Genomic DNA, 19,919 nt, shown 5'->3' on the forward strand with positions numbered 1-19,919 from the left:
CAGTGCTGGCATTCCCCTCTGTTTTCATGTCAGGCTATTGTATTTTTTAAAAATACCCTAGCCCGTGATTTTCAAAAGGTCTGTACTGAAAATGGGGATGGAGTGGGCATTGCTTGGTTTGTCCATGCAGGAGGGTTGGGGCTGATTTCTGGATCAGTCTCCCCCAGAAGAAAGCAAGTGATGTGTGCTCCCCTTGTTTGCTTTCCTTCATGCCACGACATGCTGAGGCATCCCACACACGCTGCCCAGTGGCTGGGTGCCGTTTTGTCTGTGGGGATGGTGGTGGTGTTGCAATGTTTGCAGAGCTGTATGTCAGTCTGGCTGCAGCTCCTGCACCCCATAAGGTGCGGGGTGAGGGGTTGGACATGCACCTCAATCTGTATCACCATCCCCTCAGCATCACGAGGCTCCTTTTCTCCTCCTGGGCTGCTTGTAGGACATGCCAGGCGCCTGCCACGCATTCCACAGCCCAGGGAAATAGCTGGGATTCTTGCATTTCCTCCCCCAAAATGGCACCAGGCTCATCCAGAGGAACATCAGCAGGGAGAAGACACTGCCCCCGGCAGCAAGGACTCCCCAGGGCCTCTTCTAACCCCATGCTGCAAGCACAGTGCTGGCAGATTTCCTTTTGCAAACCCTCCTTTTGTTGAAGCCCATGAGGGGCAGCAGATTCCCGTGGTGCCCACTCACTGCCATACCCGCCGTTGTTTCCCTACAGCCCCAACTCTTGGAGCTGTGCCACTCGTGGAGGAGCTCGGCTTCTTGCTCCCAGAGCACGAAACCCCAAAGGAACACATGTGAATGTACCCCTCCTCATGATTATTTTCTTTTCTTTTTACAGAACGAGGCTTGGGGTGATTTCCTGGTGGGCCTTTGTGTCACCACCTGCAGCACAGGTGGGTGTGAGGGTGGTGAGAAGGGGGGCAACTCCCCTCTGCTTTTGGGGTTCTGAGTGAGTCGGGGTGCTGAGGGGCTGCCCTCTATCCCTGGGGACCGTGGGGGGGACAGACCCACCCGATGGGGCACAGAGGAGGAGCAGTGCTCCTGGAGGAGGAGTGGGTGCTGAAGGGTTAACAGGGAGTGTTTGCAGCCGATCCCTTATCACCAAGGAGAAGAGAACAGCTCTTGGAAAGGAAACAAAACACCCACTGCCCAGGAGGGCAATTTCTGCTTCCCCACAGCCCTGGACCCTGGCAGTGCTCCGGCACCCCGCTGTTACCCTCCTAGTGGCACAGAGCATGCGGTGAGTGGGGTGGGGAGGTGGGCTGGGGCTTCTTCTCACATTCCCACCACCCGTTTCCCCTTGCCTCCTCCCAGTTTGGGGTCTTATGGCACAATGGGGACGCCTGGAGCTGCAGTGCGGAGCATCCGTCCCTATGGGTCCAGCCAGCAGTACCTGTATGCCATGAAGGAGGACTTGGCCGAGTGGCTGAAGGAGCTCTATGGGCTGGATATTGAGGTGGGCACCTTCCTGGAGGTGCTGGAGACGGGGGCTGTGCTCTGCTCCCATGCCAACCACATCACCCATGTGGCTGAGGACTTTGCCCACACCTGTCCCAATGCAGCCCAGCACCTCCACCTGCCCACTGTCGGTGTCAGCTGCAATCCAGCAGCACAACCAGGCACCTTCCAGGCCAGGGACAACATCTCTAACTTCATCCACTGGTGCAGGAAGGAGATGGATATCAACGGTAAGACCCAATGCTCCAGCAGCACCGTGATGTGATGTGCATCCTGGCATCACTGTCGGTGATTTCCTGTGTCCCCAAAGCTGGTGCCATCCCACCACTGGGATCTCTGCACCAAGCTGGGCTTGAGCAAGCTTCCCTGGGCTCAACAGTTGGGGTTGGGACTGAAAAGAGCATGTGCCATGCGTGGCCATCATGGCCATAAGGACACCAGGAGTCCTCCTGGCTCTGAGCAGAGGGTCTGTCCCCTTGTCTCCACTGACAGCAGTGCCACAGGCATGGAAAAAAATGCCCTCAGTTCACTCAGCCATTGGGGTGGGGCTCTGGGACACCATGAAACATCACAGTAAGCATGGACACATCTTTGTATGTAGATGCTCAAGGGGGAGGTTTTTCCTCTATGAATTTAACCCAACAGTTTTTTGGGCCTTGCCATATTCCTACAATCTATGGGCTGGCACAGCAAGGTGGGCACAGATGGCACTCTGGGAAATAACGTCCCTTTGGGAAGACCTTTGTAGAATCACAAAGTCTTTAAGGTTGGAAAATACCTCTAGGATCACCCAGTCCAGCTGCCTGCCTACCACCAATACTGCCCACTAACCACGTCCCTCAGTGTCACATCTATGTGTTTCAACTCCTCTCCATCTGTGCTCTCGTCCTCTTTGCACCGCTGCCCTGCCCCAGACGTCCTGATGTTTGAGACAGAGGACCTGGTGCTGAGGAAGAACGAGAAGAACTTTGTGCTGTGCCTGCTGGAGCTGGCACGCCGTGCTGCCCGTTTTGGCATGTGCGCCCCCACCCTGGTGCAGATGGAAGAGGAGATCGAGGAGGAGCTCCGCCAGGAGATGGAGCTGCCTCCTGCAGACAACCCCCTGCCCCGTCCCCCCAGAAAACCCCGGGACCTCCACAACCTTGACCAGATGGTATGGGGGGGTGGGAATGGGGATTGGGTTGGAGATGATGGAGAGGTGGTGATGGGATTGATGGAGTGGGGGTGGGGGTTAGGGTGATGGGAATGGGGATGATCAAGGTGTGTATCTTGGGGAGACAGGGACACTGGGGATGATGAGGATAGGGATGTTGTGATGGGGGTATAGTGATGAAGATGGTAATGGAAATTTGGGGATGGGAACGATGGTGATGATGGGGATAGGAATGATGGGGATAGGAACGATGGGGATAGACATCTGTATAATGAATGAATATACAGATGTTGTAATTAGGAAATAAACAAGAGAGTTTGGCTAGGCAGGTTATTATACCAAAAAGAGAATAGATGGAGTGCTTACCCTTGTCCTGGGCTCACTGCAAAACTCCAAAGGAGGAATCTCCAGAAGAGATCCTTCTCCACTGGTAGCCAGCTCTTAAATGGCTCTAGGAGAGGTGGAGCCAGGCTTCACCCCTTCCACCAGCACAGTTGAATTGCCTTCACCTGTGCTCCCAGGGCTGACTCGTTGCTCACCTCAGGTGATCAGTCAGAGGTTCAGGCTGTGATTCAGCAGTTCCCACACACCACCCCAGGCCCCTTCCCACAAGCTTTGGTGCAAACCCATCCCTACTGCCCGCAGGTCCAGCACCTGGTGAGCCGCTGTACCTGTCCTGTCCAGTTCCCCATGATCAAAGTATCAGAAGGGAAATACCGTGTGGGTGACTCCGACACCCTCATCTTCGTTCGGGTGAGTCTGCTGCATCTCATGCATGCAGGGCGCAGGCACCAGGAGTCCTACTTTGCTCCTATCAAGCCTCCTCCCTATATTCGTCTGCCAAATGGGGCCAACGTGTCATTTTTGAGCATTACCCGATGGAAGTATGGGATCAGTGGAAGGGAGGTTCCCTAAGGCCATCCTGACTCTCCCTGGGGTGACAAAACAAGCAGTGGGATCTGAGACCCCTGTGCCTCAGTGGCGTGGGGTGAAGCAGGGCTGACGTCGCGTGTCTTTGAGTGCAGATCCTGAGGCAGCACGTCATGGTGCGGGTCGGGGGCGGCTGGGACACCCTGGAGCACTACTTGGACAAGCACGATCCGTGCCGCTGCACCTCGCTCTGTGAGTGCCTGCACCCCCAGCTCTGGCTGTGATGGTGGAAGGGGAGAAGGGTGCATTGTGTCTGCTTTTGGGGGCTTTGTTGATCCTTTTGGGGCATTTGTTGGTTCTTTCTGGGGTTTCATCGGTGCTTTTGGGGCATTTGTCGGTGCTCTTGGGGGTGTTGGTGCTTTTTGGGTGTTTGCAGGGGCAGGAGATGTAATCCTGATGCTTCACTGAGAAATCTGTGCTTTGGGCGAATGGCTCTTGTTGGGTGGCTCTAGTGGCCGCTAGAGGTCATGGCAGACTTTTGGGAGGATAGGGTCCACTGCAAGGCCGAAACCCCGTTTGCACCGAGCTCAGCTCTGCAGGAGCGTCCCGTGCTAACAGCACAGGGAGGAAGGCTCTGGGCTCCGTGGGGCTGCGGTCTGCAATGGGGAGGGACCCCACTGAGCTCAGTCCTTCCCCGCAGCCCACAAACAGCTCTCCAGGACCAGACCCTCCCAGCAGCCGGTGCAGCACGAGGTGCAGCTCTGCGCAGCTCCTCCGGCCCCTGGCCGCACTCACCCCACTCTGCTGGTCAGTCGCTCACAGAGCCCACTGCCCCCGGTCACCTGGGCACCCCACGGCCACCGCCACCACCCCCGGACCCCCACCACCCCCAGCCCCCGCCAGGAACCAGCACAGCCCCGGAGGGTCCCTTCGTGCAGGTGAGGCACTGAGTGGCTTCGTACCCTGAATTGCCTCTTTTTGTAGTGCTTTTTTTTCTCCCATCTCTGTACCTGGTGTGGGGCTGGATGTGAGGTCTCTCTCCTTTCTGGGCTCTCTCTGATTGCAGGACACCGACACTGAGGTCACCTGCTCGAACCACCTCCCCCAGGCATGGGGCTGCACAGCGGGCACCCACCCCATCCCAGGACACTGTGGGGACCCCCAAGAAGCCACATGGGAACCCCCCAAAGTCAGCAGCACAGAGTAGGGGCACAGCCTCCAGTGCCCACTTGGCACCACCACGTCCCAGGAGCACTCAGCAAGGAGGTGGCTCATCTGAGGCAGCTTCCAGGCATGTAGGGGTCCCCACCACTGTGACACCCCGAACCCACAGCCCCATCAAAACCTGTGCCCCCACTCTGCAGCAGAGTGCCCACAGAGCAGTGCAGAGCAGGAAAAGCTCCAAGGAAGGGAACCAGAGAGCCCTTGGACGTAGCCATCCATCTTCACACCCAAATTCCCCGAGTCAACCTCCAAAGCAGGACAGCAACATTAAAACTCACACGAAAACCAGCTCAGCCATCTGCCGGCCCCCCACCCCTCTGACCCATTTTGCAAATGGATGTGAGAGCTGTGCTGCTGGGGAGAGTCCCCAGTGTCCCCCCCCGAGCCCAATGCCCAGGGACACTGAGAGCCCTGCAGTGCCAGGGAAGGTCTGCAGCCACAACACAGATGTTTCAGGGCTGCTGGGGTACTGGGGGCACTCTCAGCCCCCTGACTATGGGAAGGTGCTGGAGGAGCTCACCCGCAACTGGCAGCCCCTGCGTCCTGTGGGAATAGGCAACAGAGTGTCCTCAAAGCCCTCAACCTCACAGTGTGCCAATATCCCAGCCGGGAGGTCCATGGAAGGGCCAGTTGTGGGGGACCAGACCCCGCGGAGCACTGTGCCCAAAGCCCGGCGGTGCCTGAAGAAACCTGAGCGTGTGCCCTCCATCTACAAGCTGAAGCTGCGGCCCAAGGTGCGCCCCCGGCGGGACCACCGGCCTGGCAAGGGTCCCTCACGCATCCCCACCCCACTGGGGCAGCGCCGTGCCCAGGGCCAGCATCGCCCCACAGCCCCCCCAAAGCCCCCACAGCCCAGGGATGCCAAGCCCTCACTGAGTGACAGCGGTGCGTGGCTCACTGAGGATGACGAGGAGGCATGGGTCTGAGCCATGCCCATCGGTCTGGGTCAGGGATGGACCTATGCATTGTCGGAGTTGCCATGCCAAGGTTGCGATGGTGATCCCCTTATCTGGCATTCAACCAAGCCAACTACCCCGCTCTTCAGTCTTCCCCATCTGCATAATGGAACCAACGTTGCTCATGCCTCACCCAAAGTCCCACCCAACCCCATGAGCTGCTCAGGGCAGGGGGACACATGGGCACCATGTCTGTGCCATTGTCAAACCTCTGTGTTGGCATTTCCATGGCTGGGGGCTGTTCCAGCAAGGATGGAGCTCATAATGTTGATCACTGCCTCACCAAGGCAATGGCCACTGGTGCTCTTACAGTTGAGCTCTCCCAAACCTTTGTACCAGTGGCTCTTCTGGGTGGGTGATGGAAGAAGACCCAGAGGGTTTGGGGGCTGTTGTGGAGCTGCAGAGTCCGGCACTGTGAGCAAGGAGCAGCGAGGCGAGTACAGAACAAAGGGGACAGACCTGATTTTAATTGGGTTCCAAATAAAGGGGCGCAGGGTGGTGTGGACACCTGGGGATCTCCAATAAGAAGTCCATGGGGAAGAGAATGCCATGTCCAGGCACCACGATGCTCACCGAAGTGGGAGGAGAGGAGGAGAAGAGGAGCATTCTCACCAGCGCTGCACCCAGCCCCATGTCACCACTTGGTCACCAAGTACTGGGGCAGAAAATGGCATCTTCCTTCCTGCTTCCCTTGGGGACGTCTGGGGATATCCCCAGCCCCCGGGATGGGAGCGGGTTGCTTCTGCAGTAGGCATAGATCCAGGTAGGAAACCCACGGCGACGGCTGGCGAGTGGTAACACTTCATACTAAGGGTTTGTTTATGGGGAGGACAATGGAGCTCCGTTAGTGCTGTGGATGGGGATGTCCTGGCCCCTGTTGGCTGCCAGCCCCCTGCCCATGTTTTTGGGGAGCGGGGTAATGCTGCCAAAGCGGTGAGAGTCATTATTACTGATACAGCTTTTCTGTCTATAAAATACAATATAATATAACAATTATATTTATAACTTTTTTTTTTTTTTTTTTCTCTTCAAAATACTAAATAGATGCTATAAAAACCTGTAACTAATTGTGCTATAAACTGCAGGCTACAGGGTTGTAACAAACAATGTATTGGCTTGGTCACTGATATGTGTGTGTTGGAGCACTGTATAAATGCTTTATTAGTGGCATTTACCAAGGAGTTTCCTTCTCAAACCATTTGGAGGGGTAAAGCCAGTGAAAGGCCGAAATATAGGTCGTGTGCACTGACAAACCCCAAGGAGATGCACAGAGGGTTTGCTGTGGGGGTGATGGGAGCTGCTGCCTTCCTCGGCCATGCTCATCCTCTCCCCCAGCTCTTGGCCACAGGCTCCCTCCTGCCAACTTTCCTGATTTTGGTTTATTTGTATTTTGTTTTGGGAGGCAAGGGGATGGGTTTTGGTTCCCAAGGTGGCTGCTAGGAGTGGGAACCAGTGGTGGGGACATGGGGACCAATGGCAGGGATAGAGCGGGGGCCGATGGCAGGGATGCGGGGCTGCACTGAATGCCAAGGATTGGAGCTCGGTGAGGAGGACTCTTAATAGAAAGTGTTACCAGGATAGCAGTGAAGCTCCTGGGAAGTAAAAGCTGTCAGGAGATAGTGGGTTTTGGTAGGTTCCTGCTTTAGTGTCCCCAGTCCACAGAGGGACAACCCACAGATCCCTGTGCCATTTATACCCCAGCAACCACTGTGCCAGGCTCCAGGACAGATGCAGATGACCCGACAGTGGGAGCAAGCCAAAAGATTAACTCTAAATAAATAAAGTAAGAAAGAAAGAAAGAAAAGAAAAAAAGAGGCTCGCTTTCCCATTAGGAGTGTGCATAGAATGAAGGAAAAGAAGGATGGAAATGCACCTCCAGCTCCCTATTGCTTCAGAGACTGCCTTTGCATGGGAACCATCTCCATTTGGATGGATGGGTGAGTGGATGGGTGGATGGATGGATGGATGGATGGATGGATGGATGGATGGATGGATGCCACCTTCCCCTATGGGAGGCCCTGCTGGGGCCAAATCCAGCCTGGATCTGTATTTGAGATGCTGAGCTGTGCCCAGCGTTCACGGCAGCAGCTTTGCCCCTGAAACCAAGGGTATGTCCAGCACAGCCTCTGTGGGGCTGGGACATATGGGGAGAGGATGAGCTTGGAGGAAAGGAAGCTGGTAGGAGTGGAAAGAGCACTTTTGGGGGAGGAGAATCAAACTGGACTGCCCAGGATGGGCACAGAGCAGCAGGAGCCCATGGAGGCGATGCAGTGAGAAACCCTAATGTGGGGACGTGAGGTTTGTGGGACAGCGTGGCTGCCCGCCAGCAGCTCTGTTGTGCAGAGAAGCAGAGCCCGTTGGGACTCAATGGACAACTGTGGCATCCCCACCCCGGTCCAACCCAACAGCGGTCACTGCTTCCCCAGAAGTCATCACAGGGAAGAGACGACTGAGGTGTCCCCAGTGCAGCATCACCCCAATGGAAACGGGTGTCCTGTGGGGGCACAGTGGCACGGGGGGCTCACATGATGGTGCATCGGTTCCTGCGCAGGGCCCCCTGGAAGCGAATGGTGGTGTGGACGTGCTTGCAGCGGGCACAGCCCACGCTCTTCAGGAGCTCACTGAAGAGCAGCAGGATGTGCCAGTTGTATTTGGCCGAGCACTCGATGTAGCCGCACTTCCACGTCTTCTTCACCAGGTTGGAGACGTTCCAGCGCGGGATCACCCGGCCCCGTTGCAGGTCCCGCTTGTTGCCCACGATGATGATGGGGGTCTCCGAGGTGCCGATGACCCTGGGTTGGGTGGGAGGGCAGCACCACGCAGCCACGGGCTGCTCCCATCCATCCCATCCATCCCAAAGTGGCACCAATAAAGCAATGTGCCACCATCGCCCTGTCCACCATCACGGGCTGCCTCTCACCACGTCCCCTTGTCCCTCTTCTTGGCCACCACTCAAGTGCTTTTCCACTCTACCCCACACTACCCCAAGCTGCTTTCCCAGCCCTATCCACCTTTGAGTCTGTCTTGCTGTCGTATCACAGCTCTCCAGCGTCCCATCCCTACAGCCCCACCAGCAGCATGCAACCCGCCGGCAAATGGCCCCTACCTTGTTTCCAGGATCTGCTGGCGGATGGTTTTGATGTACTCGAAGCTGTCAAAGCAACAGATGTCATAGACCAGGATGTAGGCATGGACGCTCCGGAGCCCCCTGCAACACACGTCTGCCCACTCCTGCAAGGTGCAGAGAGGGATCAGTCCTGGCGTGTCCCACAGGATGCCGCTTCACTTTGGGACCAGACATATTTGCAGGAGGAAAGAAGTTTGTAGGATCCACCACTGGGCATTCTACGTGTATGTGGGACTCCTGACCAAGAGCGTTGTGTTGTGCATGTCTCATTTTCCATCCCCAAATCCCCACCCCCCATCTCACCTCTGCCCTGCCATGTCCCTGTGATTCCTTTTCATTAACCCAGGGGAAGGATAATGGGATTTGCCAGCCCGCAGGGTCAATTGAGTACGTGAGCATCATCTGCCAGGTCGATCAATGACCCTCTATTCTGGTCCATCTCCCACTGACCTTCCATTTCCTGCACATTACATGTAATTTTTAAACCTCCCCGAGCCCCTCACCTCCCGCCCCACAGCTTTGGAGCAGCAGTGAAAGGACTTGTGACCCATGGTGATGTAATTATACCAATTAAAAATCCAACAGCCTGGCCCCGGCAGAGGTACAGCTTTCAAATCCTTTTTTTCTCATATTAACCTTCAGGGATGGGTCAGTGTTGATGGCGGAGCTCAGGGCACCGCCAGGACAAACCCAGTGGCGAGGGCTGTGCTGGGATGAAACTGGGGTTAATCATGAGCTCAAGAGAGGAAAATGGACCTGATGGGTTGATGGTTGGACTCGATGATCTTAGTGGACTTTTCCAACCTTAATGATTCTATGATTCTGTGAAAATGGCTCTTTCCCAAAGGGAATGTATGGCCAGGCTTAGAGGAACCACAGTTACACACAGCACAACCCTGACCCCATGGCAGCACTGGGCAATGGGTGCGCGGTGCGTTGGGTGCTGGACATGTTGGCTCCATCAGCCCTTCACTCGGGGACAACAGGTGGGACCCCATCCTTCAGGGTTGGCCATCATTTGGGGCTGAAAAATTACCAAAGAACCAACACTCTATCCCAACCTCAACACGAACCTCAGCTTTCAGGAAGCGAACCCCCACAGCAGGAGGCCCCACTCCGTGCCCCTACCTGCAGGGTGTTGACGGGGAAGGCGGGGATGGGCGGAAAATCCATGATCTGCAGGTCGTGCACGTGGCCGTTCATGACGACGGCGGGCAGGTAGACGCGGCGGGCCGTGGTGGGCACACAGACCTCGCTGAACTCGTTGTAGAGGAACTGCCGGACTATGGCACTCTTGCCCACGCCCTGGGCTCCCAGCACGGCGATCTTGAAGGTTGCCACCATACCGCCGGCCGCCGGCCGCTGCCCCAGTGCTGCTCCCGCGGCGCCGACGCTGCATATTCCCGTGCAGGGGGGCTCAGCCCCATTCAGGATGCATTTCCCCGCCGGGACAGCACATCACTGCGGGGCCAAGGAGAAGGCTATCATGTCCCAAACCCTGTGACAAGGGGGCATTTCTGATGGGGATGGCCACCGGCTGCTCTATGCCCCGAGCTGGGGAATCCGTCTCCCCGATTTGGACAGCTGGAATTGCCTTTTGCTGAAGGGGGGATTGCTCAGTGCCTGCAAGTGACAGCTTTAATGTTTAATTTCAGGCTTTGAGCGCTTCAGCAATTAACTTGATGGAGGCTAATTTCCCAGCCAGCTGACAGGGCGAGCTGCGGGCACACGTGGCGGGGGCCCCAAGGCAATGGCTTGGGCACAGGAATGCAGAAATGGGGTCAGAGAATTCCCAGCACCCACTGGCACTGAGGTCCCAACCAGCTGCAACGGGAATAGCAATGTCAGTGGGATGGGTCCCACTGCATTTCCCATCCCTGGGAGCAGCTCCTGCTGTATCTCAATGCATGGATGCTTTTCCCAGTTGGTGATGCTCTCTCTGCGTTCCCTGACAAACATCCCCAAGGCACAGGGCACGGTCCCCGGGCTGTCAGAGGCTCCAGCAGCCCCATTTCACCCTGAGTGATGGTGATATTTGCCCCAGGGAGAGTGTGGCCATGGCCGTCCCCATTGCAGGGACCCAGCAGGGCCTGATGCAGTCCAGGGGCAGGGACACCCCACTGGGGCCTGGCTCTGATAGCAGAAAGCAGTGTCATGGCCAGGCCACCCCATTGTCCCCATACCCCTTTCTCCACCCACTGGCAGGGGTGTGGAGTCCTGCAGCCCCATAGGGTGCCATGGGGACACGGGGTGCCCCAAACTGCTGGGCAATGCCATGCCACCACCCTCAGCATCCCCCAAACCCCATTCCCATCCCAGGTGGAGCCACACATGGGGATCGCTGTCCTGTGGGCCCTAGGGATGAGGTTGCCCCCAAAGCACAAGTAGCTGGCCTGATGGCAGCAGCAGCATTTGGGGACACAAAAGGAAACTGAAGCCTGAACGGGGACATAGCAGGGACGGAACTCAGCAGGGTGAGACCCCCGGTGCGGGGCAGGCTGCGGGGCATCGTGACCTTGTGCCCCTCTCCCCAGTTTGCTGCCCGCGGGGCCTCATCCCACTCGCCGCGGCGATGCTCTGGGGCAGCACCGCATCCCTCCCCCCCCCCAGACCGCGGGGGTCGGGGCCGACCTGAGGAAGGAGCACAGCGCGGGGGTACAGAGGCGGGGGATGCGGGCACCGCGCAAATCCACTGCCTTGGGGGAAAAGGGAGGGAGAGCGGCCGAGCTCTGCCGCTCAACTTCAGCCGGGTACCCCCTCGTTGAACTTCCCCCCTTCCCACCAGCATCGCTCCCGTCCCCTCCCCATTCCCTCTCCCCTCCGTTACCTCGCAGCGGCGGTGCCCCGGGCCGGCGTTGTCCCGGCGGGCGGAGGAGCCATGCGGCGAACCCGGTGCGGGGCGGGCGGCCCCGCTGCAGTGAGTGCCCGGCACGGCCCCCGCCCGGCGAGGGGCTGCGGGGGAAGCGGGGCTGGAAGGAGGGAGGGAGGGAGGGATGGAGGGAGGTAGAACCTCCTCTGGGGATGGAGCGCGGGGAGCGATGCGAGGAATGCCCGAGAGATGAGGAGGCGGCAGCGCCCGGAGATATGCGGGGAGGGAGGGAGGCAGCGCAGGGAGGCGATGCGGGGAATGCCCGGAGCGCGCTGCGGGGAGCCGGGAAGGACGCGGCTTCTCCCGGGGCTCTGGGAGGTGCTGATGGGAAAAGACCCACCCATGTGCCCCCGGTGCGGCAGCGGCTCAGCCCTCCCCGTTCCCGTGTCCCCATCCCACGCCGTAGGACCCCAGCTCGGCTCACCACGCGGCTCCCGGACGCACCGCATCCCCCCGGGGTCGGACGTCTCCATCGCAGAGCTGTGGCTTTGGGACACCCCGCAACCAGCATTTATCGATGGCGAGGGAGAGGATGGCTGCATCTCCAGGGAGCGGGGTCGGAGCCGCACACCTCAAAGCAGAACCCGAACCTCTCTCTGCTCTCCACGGAGGGCTGGGACATCCCCACGGGTCTGGCTGTCACCCCGCAGGTCGGCAGAACTCAAACAACGACTTTGCCGTGGCCAAGGCCCCCCCCCCCCCAACCCCGCTGATACCTCTGGTTGGGAAAGCATCAGATGGGGTGAGCTGGGTATAAATGGAAGCACTCGGCCATCGCAGCCCCCCTCCTTCCCGGGGACAAAACGGGATACCGGCCACAGCCCTACAGCTGGGAGCACAGGGACGGCCTTTGCGCTGAGCCCAGCGCATCCCGCATTACCCCCAAGCTTTTTGGGATTCGGGGTTTGTTTCCCTGATGCTCACAGCCGGGGAAACACTCAGTGCCTCTGCAGGCGCTGCCCACCTCCCACCCGCCACCCCCGGGCGTCGCTTCCCGGCACCGCAAAGAGCGCTGCTGGGAAGGGGCCGGGATCGCGGCTGCGATGAACTCGCCCGCACAATCCAAGCTTCAGCCTCGGGGATATTTTTAGCAGCTCCCTTCGCGGCGCTCTTCACTCGTGGTTTTATTTGTGAAATGTAATATACGGTGGCCTTTGGGGGGGTTGGGAGGAGGGAAGTAGAGTTGGCCCTGCATCTATCCCCGGCCTGGCTGCAGGGAGGGATGCAGACCCAAAATCAGCCATCAAAGGGCACGGTGGGATTGGGCTCATCTTCTCATAGGGCACCCCCCCTATGGCCCTGCAGCAGCTCCAAGTCCGAAGCCACCCATGTCACTGTGATCCCAGTGCCACGCGCTAACAGGAGTGGTGAACAAACCCAGTTTGCAAGGATCAGCACTGGCAAGGGTTGGTGTGTCCCTGTTTATGGGGCATGAGCCTGCCTGCAAATCCAGAGCAAGAGAAGGACCGATTTCTCCTCAGGAAGCCCCCAGCAGAGCCATGGGGAAGGATGAGCCCTTCCCTTTGCTGTAGGATGCAATGGGGATGGGGCAGCTCTGGACATCTCACAGCCACTTTGGGTCCTGTTGGACAAATGGGAACTGCCGACCCAGAGCTGGGCAGAGGAGAAGCACAGGGCAGCACTCCTCCTGCTCCTTGAGGTCGTTCCTGATCCTTCCAACCTGGCCAACCTGGGGCTGGCTGCCAGCACAGACGGTTGGCAACCCACTCTGCTCCAAGATAAAACCCTCTGCAAGATGCCAGCACGGGTTAAGAGCACTCCAATGCATCACTGATGCACGTGGGAAAAGCAAGTCAGGGCACACACAGCCCCTCAGAGAGGGTGAGATGGGGTGAGATGGGGACATCCATCCTCCTCCCATCCTCCACTGGGCCACTGTCACACACAGTGGAAGATCAGCCCTGGGGATGCTTGGTCCACACTCTGTGCCAGCCCCAGAACAGCCTCAGAGATCTCTGCTGTAGAAAAGAAGTGGCTGGTACAGGAAAGGGACTCCCGAGGAGCACCCACAGCCCAATCCCACAAAGCCCAGCAGCCCCCACAGCCACAGAGCCACAGCACAGCCACGGCCTTGTGGAAATGAGTTTATTGACACGGACGCCAGGTAAAGCCTGAAGAGCAACACAGCTACATGGTGAGCAAAGCAACCGAGCGGCACAGCAGGAGAGGAGGGCTCAGAAACGCAGGGACACCCATGTGCCCGAGATGCTGGGAAGAAATGTGGCACAGGAAGGGGTGCTGAGCATCCCCTCCCCATATCAAAGCTCCTCCAGCTGCGTGGTGTAAGGCTGAGCTCATCCCTCACCCTCTGCTGTCTTCTCCCTGCCCCAGCACTCAGCGCTGCCGCTGCTTCGTTAATTGCTCTAATAATGATTTGTGCCGTGGCCCTGCAGGGCTTGGAGCAATCACCTCCCAGCACACACAGGCACTGTGTTACTCCAGCTCTGCCCCACTTTTTCCCCAACCAGAACACAGGGACAGAGCCTTCCAGGCCCCGCCAGGTGCTCCTCTTCTCTGCACTGAGGCTCAGGGTGGGGGGAGATAAACGGGGCTTTCTGACCTCTTCCCAGCATCGGCCTCTTGGCTGCAGGCGATGACAGAGCCCTGATGAACCATCTTCACCATAAAACATTTACTGACCTTGAACGTGGCATCTAAATGACAACATGGGGGCTGCTATGCGTCAGAGCTTTGCTTGCTGGGGAAGAGCTGGCATCAAAACATGCTGGGGAGGGCAGAGCTGCCCTGGTTAAAGGCTTTGCTGAATGAAGCAGGGCAAGCAATGGATGGAGCAAGGCATGCACAAGGCTTTGCATTCACTGCTGGGGCTGCAGCACTCACTGGTTGCAACACGGTGAGTGCACAGCTGTGAATGGGAAAGGGAAGGGCTCCCAGCCCAAAGGGTGGGTAGGAGAACAGAGGCCGGGGGCTGCAGGCAAGGACTGAGAAACCCTCAGTGCTTCGTGCCCTGGGGGCTGCTAACAGAAGAAATGCTTTTGAGGTGTGCTCAGCTCAGCAAGTGCAAGCACTGCCAAGCCCAAATTGGTCTGTTGTGCCACCATGGGAGTGGGGAGAACCACTCAGCCCCACTGCAGAGCCTCAGGATCCTGCCAGGGCCCACGGACATCAGATGCCTGCAGCCCTGCTGGGACGTACAGCACTGGGTGCAGGGGCACAGCTCAAGGGTTGGGCGAAAGGCAGAGAAAGCAAGAGGAGGAGCTGCAGATGGCGAGGACACAGAGAACACAGCCCGTGCTTTTGCCCTAGTAGTGAGCCCGTTCTCATTTTGTCCTCCACTGTCCCATTAGCCATCTGTCCACAGCCCCTCCCCACACACGAGGAGTTTCCCTCCTTACTCGGCAGCTCACAGGGCAGGGAGATGATGGATGGAGTTAAACATCATAGGGAGCAGAGCTGAGGCCCAATAAAAACCCCTCGCTGCATTTAGAGCCCCTCAGCTCCACAGGTGCAGCACATGGCTCTGTTCCTCACAGTCAGCCCACAGCCAGCCCTGCAGGGTGCCCACCACTTCCACAGAATCACTTTCCCTTTAAAGCCAATCACAGATAAGAAAAAAAACAAAAAATGTATAAAAATATAAAATAAAGTGCAGTGTATGTTTTCGACCATTTTGCCTTGTTTTAATAAGCTGTGGGTTGGGTTTTTCTGTGTTGTTTTTTTTTTTTTTCTTTTCCAGTGAGCAGTATTTTACAAAATCAGAACTACACCTAAAGCCATTTAGAAAACACTGACATTGGCACAAAATGGAGAAGCCCACGAGAATGGACAAGAGAGGGGCAAAGGGGATGGAGGGGGGGAGGGGAATTGAAGCAGTGGTTACAAACTCCATGGACGCTAAAAATATCAAAGGGGTTTGTTCCCTATCATCGTTAGCATGTGGATACTAATTGCTACCTTGTTTAATCAGTGCCTCGGACTGAAATCCTACACATGAATACAGCTGCTTCCAGTTTAAGGGTGCTTTTCCCCACACCAGCAGTGGAGGAGGACCCAGGGACCGTTTCTCTGTCCTCCTGCAGGGTGAGGCACAGGCAGAGCTCCATCAGTTCTTCAGGATGGCATCGTAGGCCTGGTAGATGTACTGGGACACCTCGGGGGCACGGCATTTCAGAGAAAGCTGAGGGCAGGAGGAGAGCAGAGGTTAGTGGTGGTGGTGCAGGGATGGCACCTCCTGACCTACAGCACAGGGTGGACAAAGTTTCTGCTGCTTTATGCAGCTGGGGAGGGTATCAGAAAACATTTCTTCTCCAAAAGAGTGGAAATGCAGTGGCACAGCTGCCCAGAGATGGGGGGAGTGGGATGGGGGGGAGGGGAGGCAGGGGTCACCATCCCTGGAGGTGTTCCAGAACCATGGAGATGTGGCACTGAGGGATGTGGTCAGTGGGCATGGTAGGGTGCAGGGGGTTGGATGTGGGGGTCTCAGAGGTCTTTTCCAACCTTAATCATTCTATTCAGATCCAGAATAGTTCTGGATTTTGCTGCTTTCACCACCAAAACCAAACTGCTTTCTCAGTGCTTGTCACAAGCAGGAGGAAGCACACGAAAGCAAACGCCCACATGGGGTTCCCAAATTCCTTACCAAACACAGCACTGTAGGCATGAGCAAAGGGGACACGCTGGTCTGAGCTCTGTAACAGCAATTTGCTGTCACAATGTAAATCACAGCCCTATGCCTCAGGGCATGTCTGCATGCTCAGTCCTTACAGACTGAAACTTGGACACTGCAAATCTGTGAAGCAAGGACTGGGCCAAGATCAGCAGAATGGCGTCAGTCTTCTCGCTGAAGCATTTCCCATCACTTGCTTTCATCCTACAGCTCCCCAGCCCAGAACACCTTCCAACAGGAGAGACACATTCTAACAGTGGGATGCTGAGAATGGGAGCAGTCAAAGGGAACGGCCACAGGGGTACACGACACAGGGCAGCCAGCAATTTCATGGTGGTGATGGATTGGTGGTTGGACTAGATATCAGTGGTCTTTTCCAGCCTTAATGATTCTATGATTCCCACCAGCCACAGGCTGATGCCAGCAGGAGCCTGAAGCCACTAATGCCCAGACAGCCAGCTCTGCTGTGGAGCCAGCCAGGCATCAATTGCTGCTTGTTTGCTCGGGGGAGGTGGGGGGGGAGGAGGGTGTCCTGGCAATGCTTTCTTGCTAATGTCTCTTGGCTTTATCTCTGGGTAACCTTGGCAAATAAACAGTTATTGCTGAGTGGGCATTATCCCAGCTCACTGGTAACAGAGCAGCACAATTCTGTTGTATCTCACTTTCTGCAGTTCAGTGGGAATTCTGCTCCCCTACACAAATGAATGGGATCTGCATCAATACCAGCTGAGCTAGGAGGATCCCAGCATGTGCCACATCCCTGTGGTCTCACCGTGTAATTGGGATTGCCTGGCTGGATGCGAAGCTCAGCCAGGATCCAGATGCCATTGGTGAGCTTGAGGGACTGGTACAGCATGTCCTGACCCTCCACGTTCCTCTTGGCAATGGTGTAGACATTGTTGTTCTGCAGTTTGCTGGAGACAGTGTCTGCAGAGAAAAAAAGAAAGAAAAATGCATGTTATCTCAGATATGTCTGTGGAGACAGCAGAGCCTGGAGCAGCTTCTTCAGCACAGGGCTGTGACAGTTTTAACACACTGCATGGCCTTGGCACTGATGGGAGGTGTGAGATTTCACCTGCAGAACTGTATGGAGGCAACTGTGATGCAAATTACTTCCATGGGACCTTCTGAAGAAGCAAGAGCAGAAGAAAACATGCAGAACAGGAAGACCCAATGCAGCAGCTTCTGGCTGCCAAGGGGCTTCTTGGTGTAGGGCAGGGCGGTCCTCAGCCCTTGGATGGCAGCAAGAGAAGCACACTGCATGCTGGGGTGGAAGGCTCAGAGTGGTGTCCATACCCCAGGCTGCACCCCTGTGCCCACTGGCTGCAGAGTGGCTGCATGCAGGTCAGGGAGGCTTCCAGCATCCAGCTACTCAGACACATTCAGATTTAGGTTCTCTCTCTTCCCCAGTTACTATGGAAACTGGCAGATATAAGTACCTAATGAGATCCTTTGCTTAAAAACCCTTATTCCTTCCATTGCCTTCTCCCATCCTCTGCTCCTGCTCTCTACAACAAACTCACCCTGAGCAGGCACAGGGGCACTGTGGAGCTGCCCTCACTGACCTCAGATACGCCCTCAAAAGTGCCTGAAATCCTACCAGAAGTCATCCCATTTCATCCAGCCACCCAGAGAAACAACGTGCTCACCCAGCACCTCCTGCCCCCTCCTCCAGCCCTGATTTGGGGGGAGCTGGGAGCCACTCTATTTGCCCCCAGGTTGCGGGTCCCCATCCCTCCTGTGCTAGGCCAGCATGAGAATTTGGGATTTCGGAGATCAGGCAAGTTGCTAAGCAACAGTGCCAGGCTGTGCTGGCTGCAGGCAGGGCCGCTAATGCCATCTGACAGCACAGCCCTTACAGGCAGGGAGCTGCTGGGAGCAGAGCCGCTGAGCTCCCACCACGAGCACAGCACTCAGCAGAGCCCCGGCCAGTGCCTGGCATGGGCAGGAACCACACACACACCTCCCTGCTCCTGCAGTGCCCAGCAACTGCCAACCAGCACCCTGTGATGCAGGATGGCATCCAGAGGAGAGCATGTAGTTCAATATCACCATTCATTTCCACTGCATGCCACAAGCACGGGCTCCTTAATAAATGACAACCGGGCTGTTAGGTTTGTGCATACAGAAATAAACATCAGACAAACCTGCATGTGATTGTGTCCCTGTTTGTTCCAACAAGAAAATGCAATTTCTCTCAGTTCCAGCATTAGTACATTACTTGGGGAAAGCTGAGATGACCGCTGCATACCAATAAAGCCACGTTCAGCTCCAAACGCTGAAGATTTCATTTCACACCAAAGTTACCAGAACTGCTGAACAGCACAGCAACTAATTATCCCTGTTTAACGGCATTCATTCTCCACATGCAAGTCAGCCTCTGCTCCTTCACTCGGCGCTTGAGTAAGCAAATTTTAAAAAAAGAAAACCATCCAGCTAATCTGACGGGCACAGCCCAGCTTCATGTAGCAGTCCTTTACCATTCCATCCAGCTCAGCATGTCAAAAAGCAGTGTAAAGGCAGCAAATGGAGCTTTGGTGCAGGGGAAGCCTCAGTGGGTCCAGCTGTACCCAGAGCACCCAGATTGCTGGGTCTATTTCCAGCATGGCTGACACAAACACCACTAAATCTGGCACAATGCATGCAGGATGTGGTAGTGATCAGTAGTGAGAATGGGGTTGAAGGCTTTGCAGCCCTCCTGGCCCTCCCCATACACTCTGGTGGCAGACTCCATGGGCACCATGGAGCTTTTAGTGCTGGGCACCTGCCATTTCATTTAAAACAAAACAATTAGGTTAGCACTGAGTTCTAAGAGCTGAGAACACAGCACTGTATCCATTGACCTTCTGTTTTCATTGCAAGCTGCATCTCAGAATATACTTTTCTTCACAGCACTATCATAACCTCCTCCTAAATAGGCAGACGTGTGAAGCACAGCTCTGATCAATTCAAGATGTGCAGCGCATCACAAGTACAGCCCAGCTCTGAGACACAGCTCCGAAGACACTCACTCCTCTGTGGCCATAAGGCCCCAAAGACAGCCCAGGGCTGTGCTGGCTCTCACTGCTAGGAACCACTATGGTTGGAAAAGATCTCTCGGATTCCCAAGTCCAACTCCAACCCACTGCCACTGTGCCCACTGATCACGTCTCCACGGATTAGAAACACCACAGGGATGGGGACCCCACCACCACCTCCCTGTGCAGCTGTGCCACTGCATCACCACTCCTTCAGAGAAGAAAGTTTTCCCAATACCCAGCCTGATGCTGGGGATAGGAGCAGCACGCTGCTCTCATCCAGGTGCCTGGCACCTCACCTTCGGTTCAGCTGGTGGCACTGAGGGCTGCCACCAAGGTTTTCCAGCTGCTCTGTGCCATGGCACGGGGTGAGCTGCCAAAGATGCAGCCTTTCCTGCTATCCCTGCTGCAAACCATCAAAGCTCCAGCCAGCCCTGCTTGGCTTGCACTGCAGACATAGGAGTCTTTTACCCACAACGGCCTCAGAGCAGACAAACACAGGAGCATCTCCACTCTTATGCCGATCTCTGTTTGAAGGAACAAAAGAAGAAATCTGGGAAAAGCCTGCATTTTGCACATGAGGGGCTGTAAGGT

At 56.4% G+C, this 19,919-nt stretch overlaps 3 protein-coding genes across 6 annotated transcripts in view; 1 reads left to right on the forward strand and 2 right to left on the reverse strand.

Annotated features, from left to right (window-relative positions):
• Nucleotides 1-1,286: 1,286 nt before the first annotated feature.
• Nucleotides 1,287-6,707, forward strand: GAS2L2 (growth arrest specific 2 like 2). Its single transcript, XM_042879946.1, has 6 exons — nucleotides 1,287-1,691; nucleotides 2,376-2,614; nucleotides 3,260-3,367; nucleotides 3,640-3,736; nucleotides 4,185-4,422; nucleotides 4,551-6,707. The coding sequence occupies exons 1-6, from the start codon at nucleotides 1,337-1,339 to the stop codon at nucleotides 5,632-5,634; spliced, it is 2,121 nt and encodes a 706-aa protein (XP_042735880.1). The 5' UTR covers nucleotides 1,287-1,336; the 3' UTR covers nucleotides 5,635-6,707.
• Nucleotides 6,103-12,280, reverse strand: RASL10B (RAS like family 10 member B). 2 transcript variants are annotated; one of them, XM_042880033.1, is made up of 4 exons: nucleotides 12,085-12,280; nucleotides 9,920-10,252; nucleotides 8,771-8,895; nucleotides 6,103-8,456 (listed from the first exon to the last, which is right to left on the reverse strand). In XM_042880033.1, the coding sequence occupies exons 2-4, from the start codon at nucleotides 10,133-10,135 to the stop codon at nucleotides 8,186-8,188; spliced, it is 612 nt and encodes a 203-aa protein (XP_042735967.1). In that variant the 5' UTR covers nucleotides 10,136-10,252; nucleotides 12,085-12,280; the 3' UTR covers nucleotides 6,103-8,185. The 2 variants fall into 2 exon arrangements, with proteins under 2 accessions (XP_042735967.1, XP_042735968.1); XM_042880034.1 differs by lacking the exon at nucleotides 12,085-12,280 and adding an exon at nucleotides 11,619-11,686.
• Nucleotides 12,281-13,752: 1,472 nt separating this feature from the next.
• Nucleotides 13,753-19,919, reverse strand: part of AP2B1 (adaptor related protein complex 2 subunit beta 1) — a 64,661-nt gene continuing 58,494 nt past the window's right edge. For all 3 annotated transcript variants that reach the window (XM_042879446.1, XM_042879444.1, XM_042879445.1), the window contains 2 exons: nucleotides 17,081-17,235; nucleotides 13,753-15,819 (listed from right to left, as the gene is read on the reverse strand). In XM_042879446.1, coding sequence (XP_042735380.1) covers nucleotides 15,745-15,819; nucleotides 17,081-17,235 — 230 coding nt within the window. In that variant the 3' untranslated portion in view covers nucleotides 13,753-15,744. The remainder of the gene's footprint in view (nucleotides 15,820-17,080; nucleotides 17,236-19,919) is intronic.

Source organism: Lagopus leucura, unplaced genomic scaffold (genome assembly GCF_019238085.1).
Source record: "Lagopus leucura isolate 7727_CA_CO unplaced genomic scaffold, USGS_WTPT01 Super-Scaffold_100024, whole genome shotgun sequence".
Classification (NCBI taxonomy): domain Eukaryota; kingdom Metazoa; phylum Chordata; class Aves; order Galliformes; family Phasianidae; genus Lagopus; species Lagopus leucura.

Coding starts and splice junctions, on each gene's coding strand:
- GAS2L2 (XM_042879946.1), top strand. CDS start 1,337: ATGGGGACGCCTGGAGCTGCAGTGCGGAGCATCCGTCCCTATGGGTCC. Junction 2,615..3,259: donor TCCACAACCTTGACCAGATG/GTATGGGGGGGT, acceptor TACTGCCCGCAG/GTCCAGCACCTGGTGAGCCG. Junction 4,423..4,550: donor CGGAGGGTCCCTTCGTGCAG/GTGAGGCACTGA, acceptor CTCTGATTGCAG/GACACCGACACTGAGGTCAC.
- RASL10B (XM_042880033.1), bottom strand. CDS start 10,135: ATGGTGGCAACCTTCAAGATCGCCGTGCTGGGAGCCCAGGGCGTGGGC. Junction 8,896..9,919: donor TCCCCGTCAACACCCTGCAG/GTAGGGGCACGG, acceptor TGCACCTTGCAG/GAGTGGGCAGACGTGTGTTG. Junction 8,457..8,770: donor CAGCAGATCCTGGAAACAAG/GTAGGGGCCATT, acceptor CACCCAACCCAG/GGTCATCGGCACCTCGGAGA.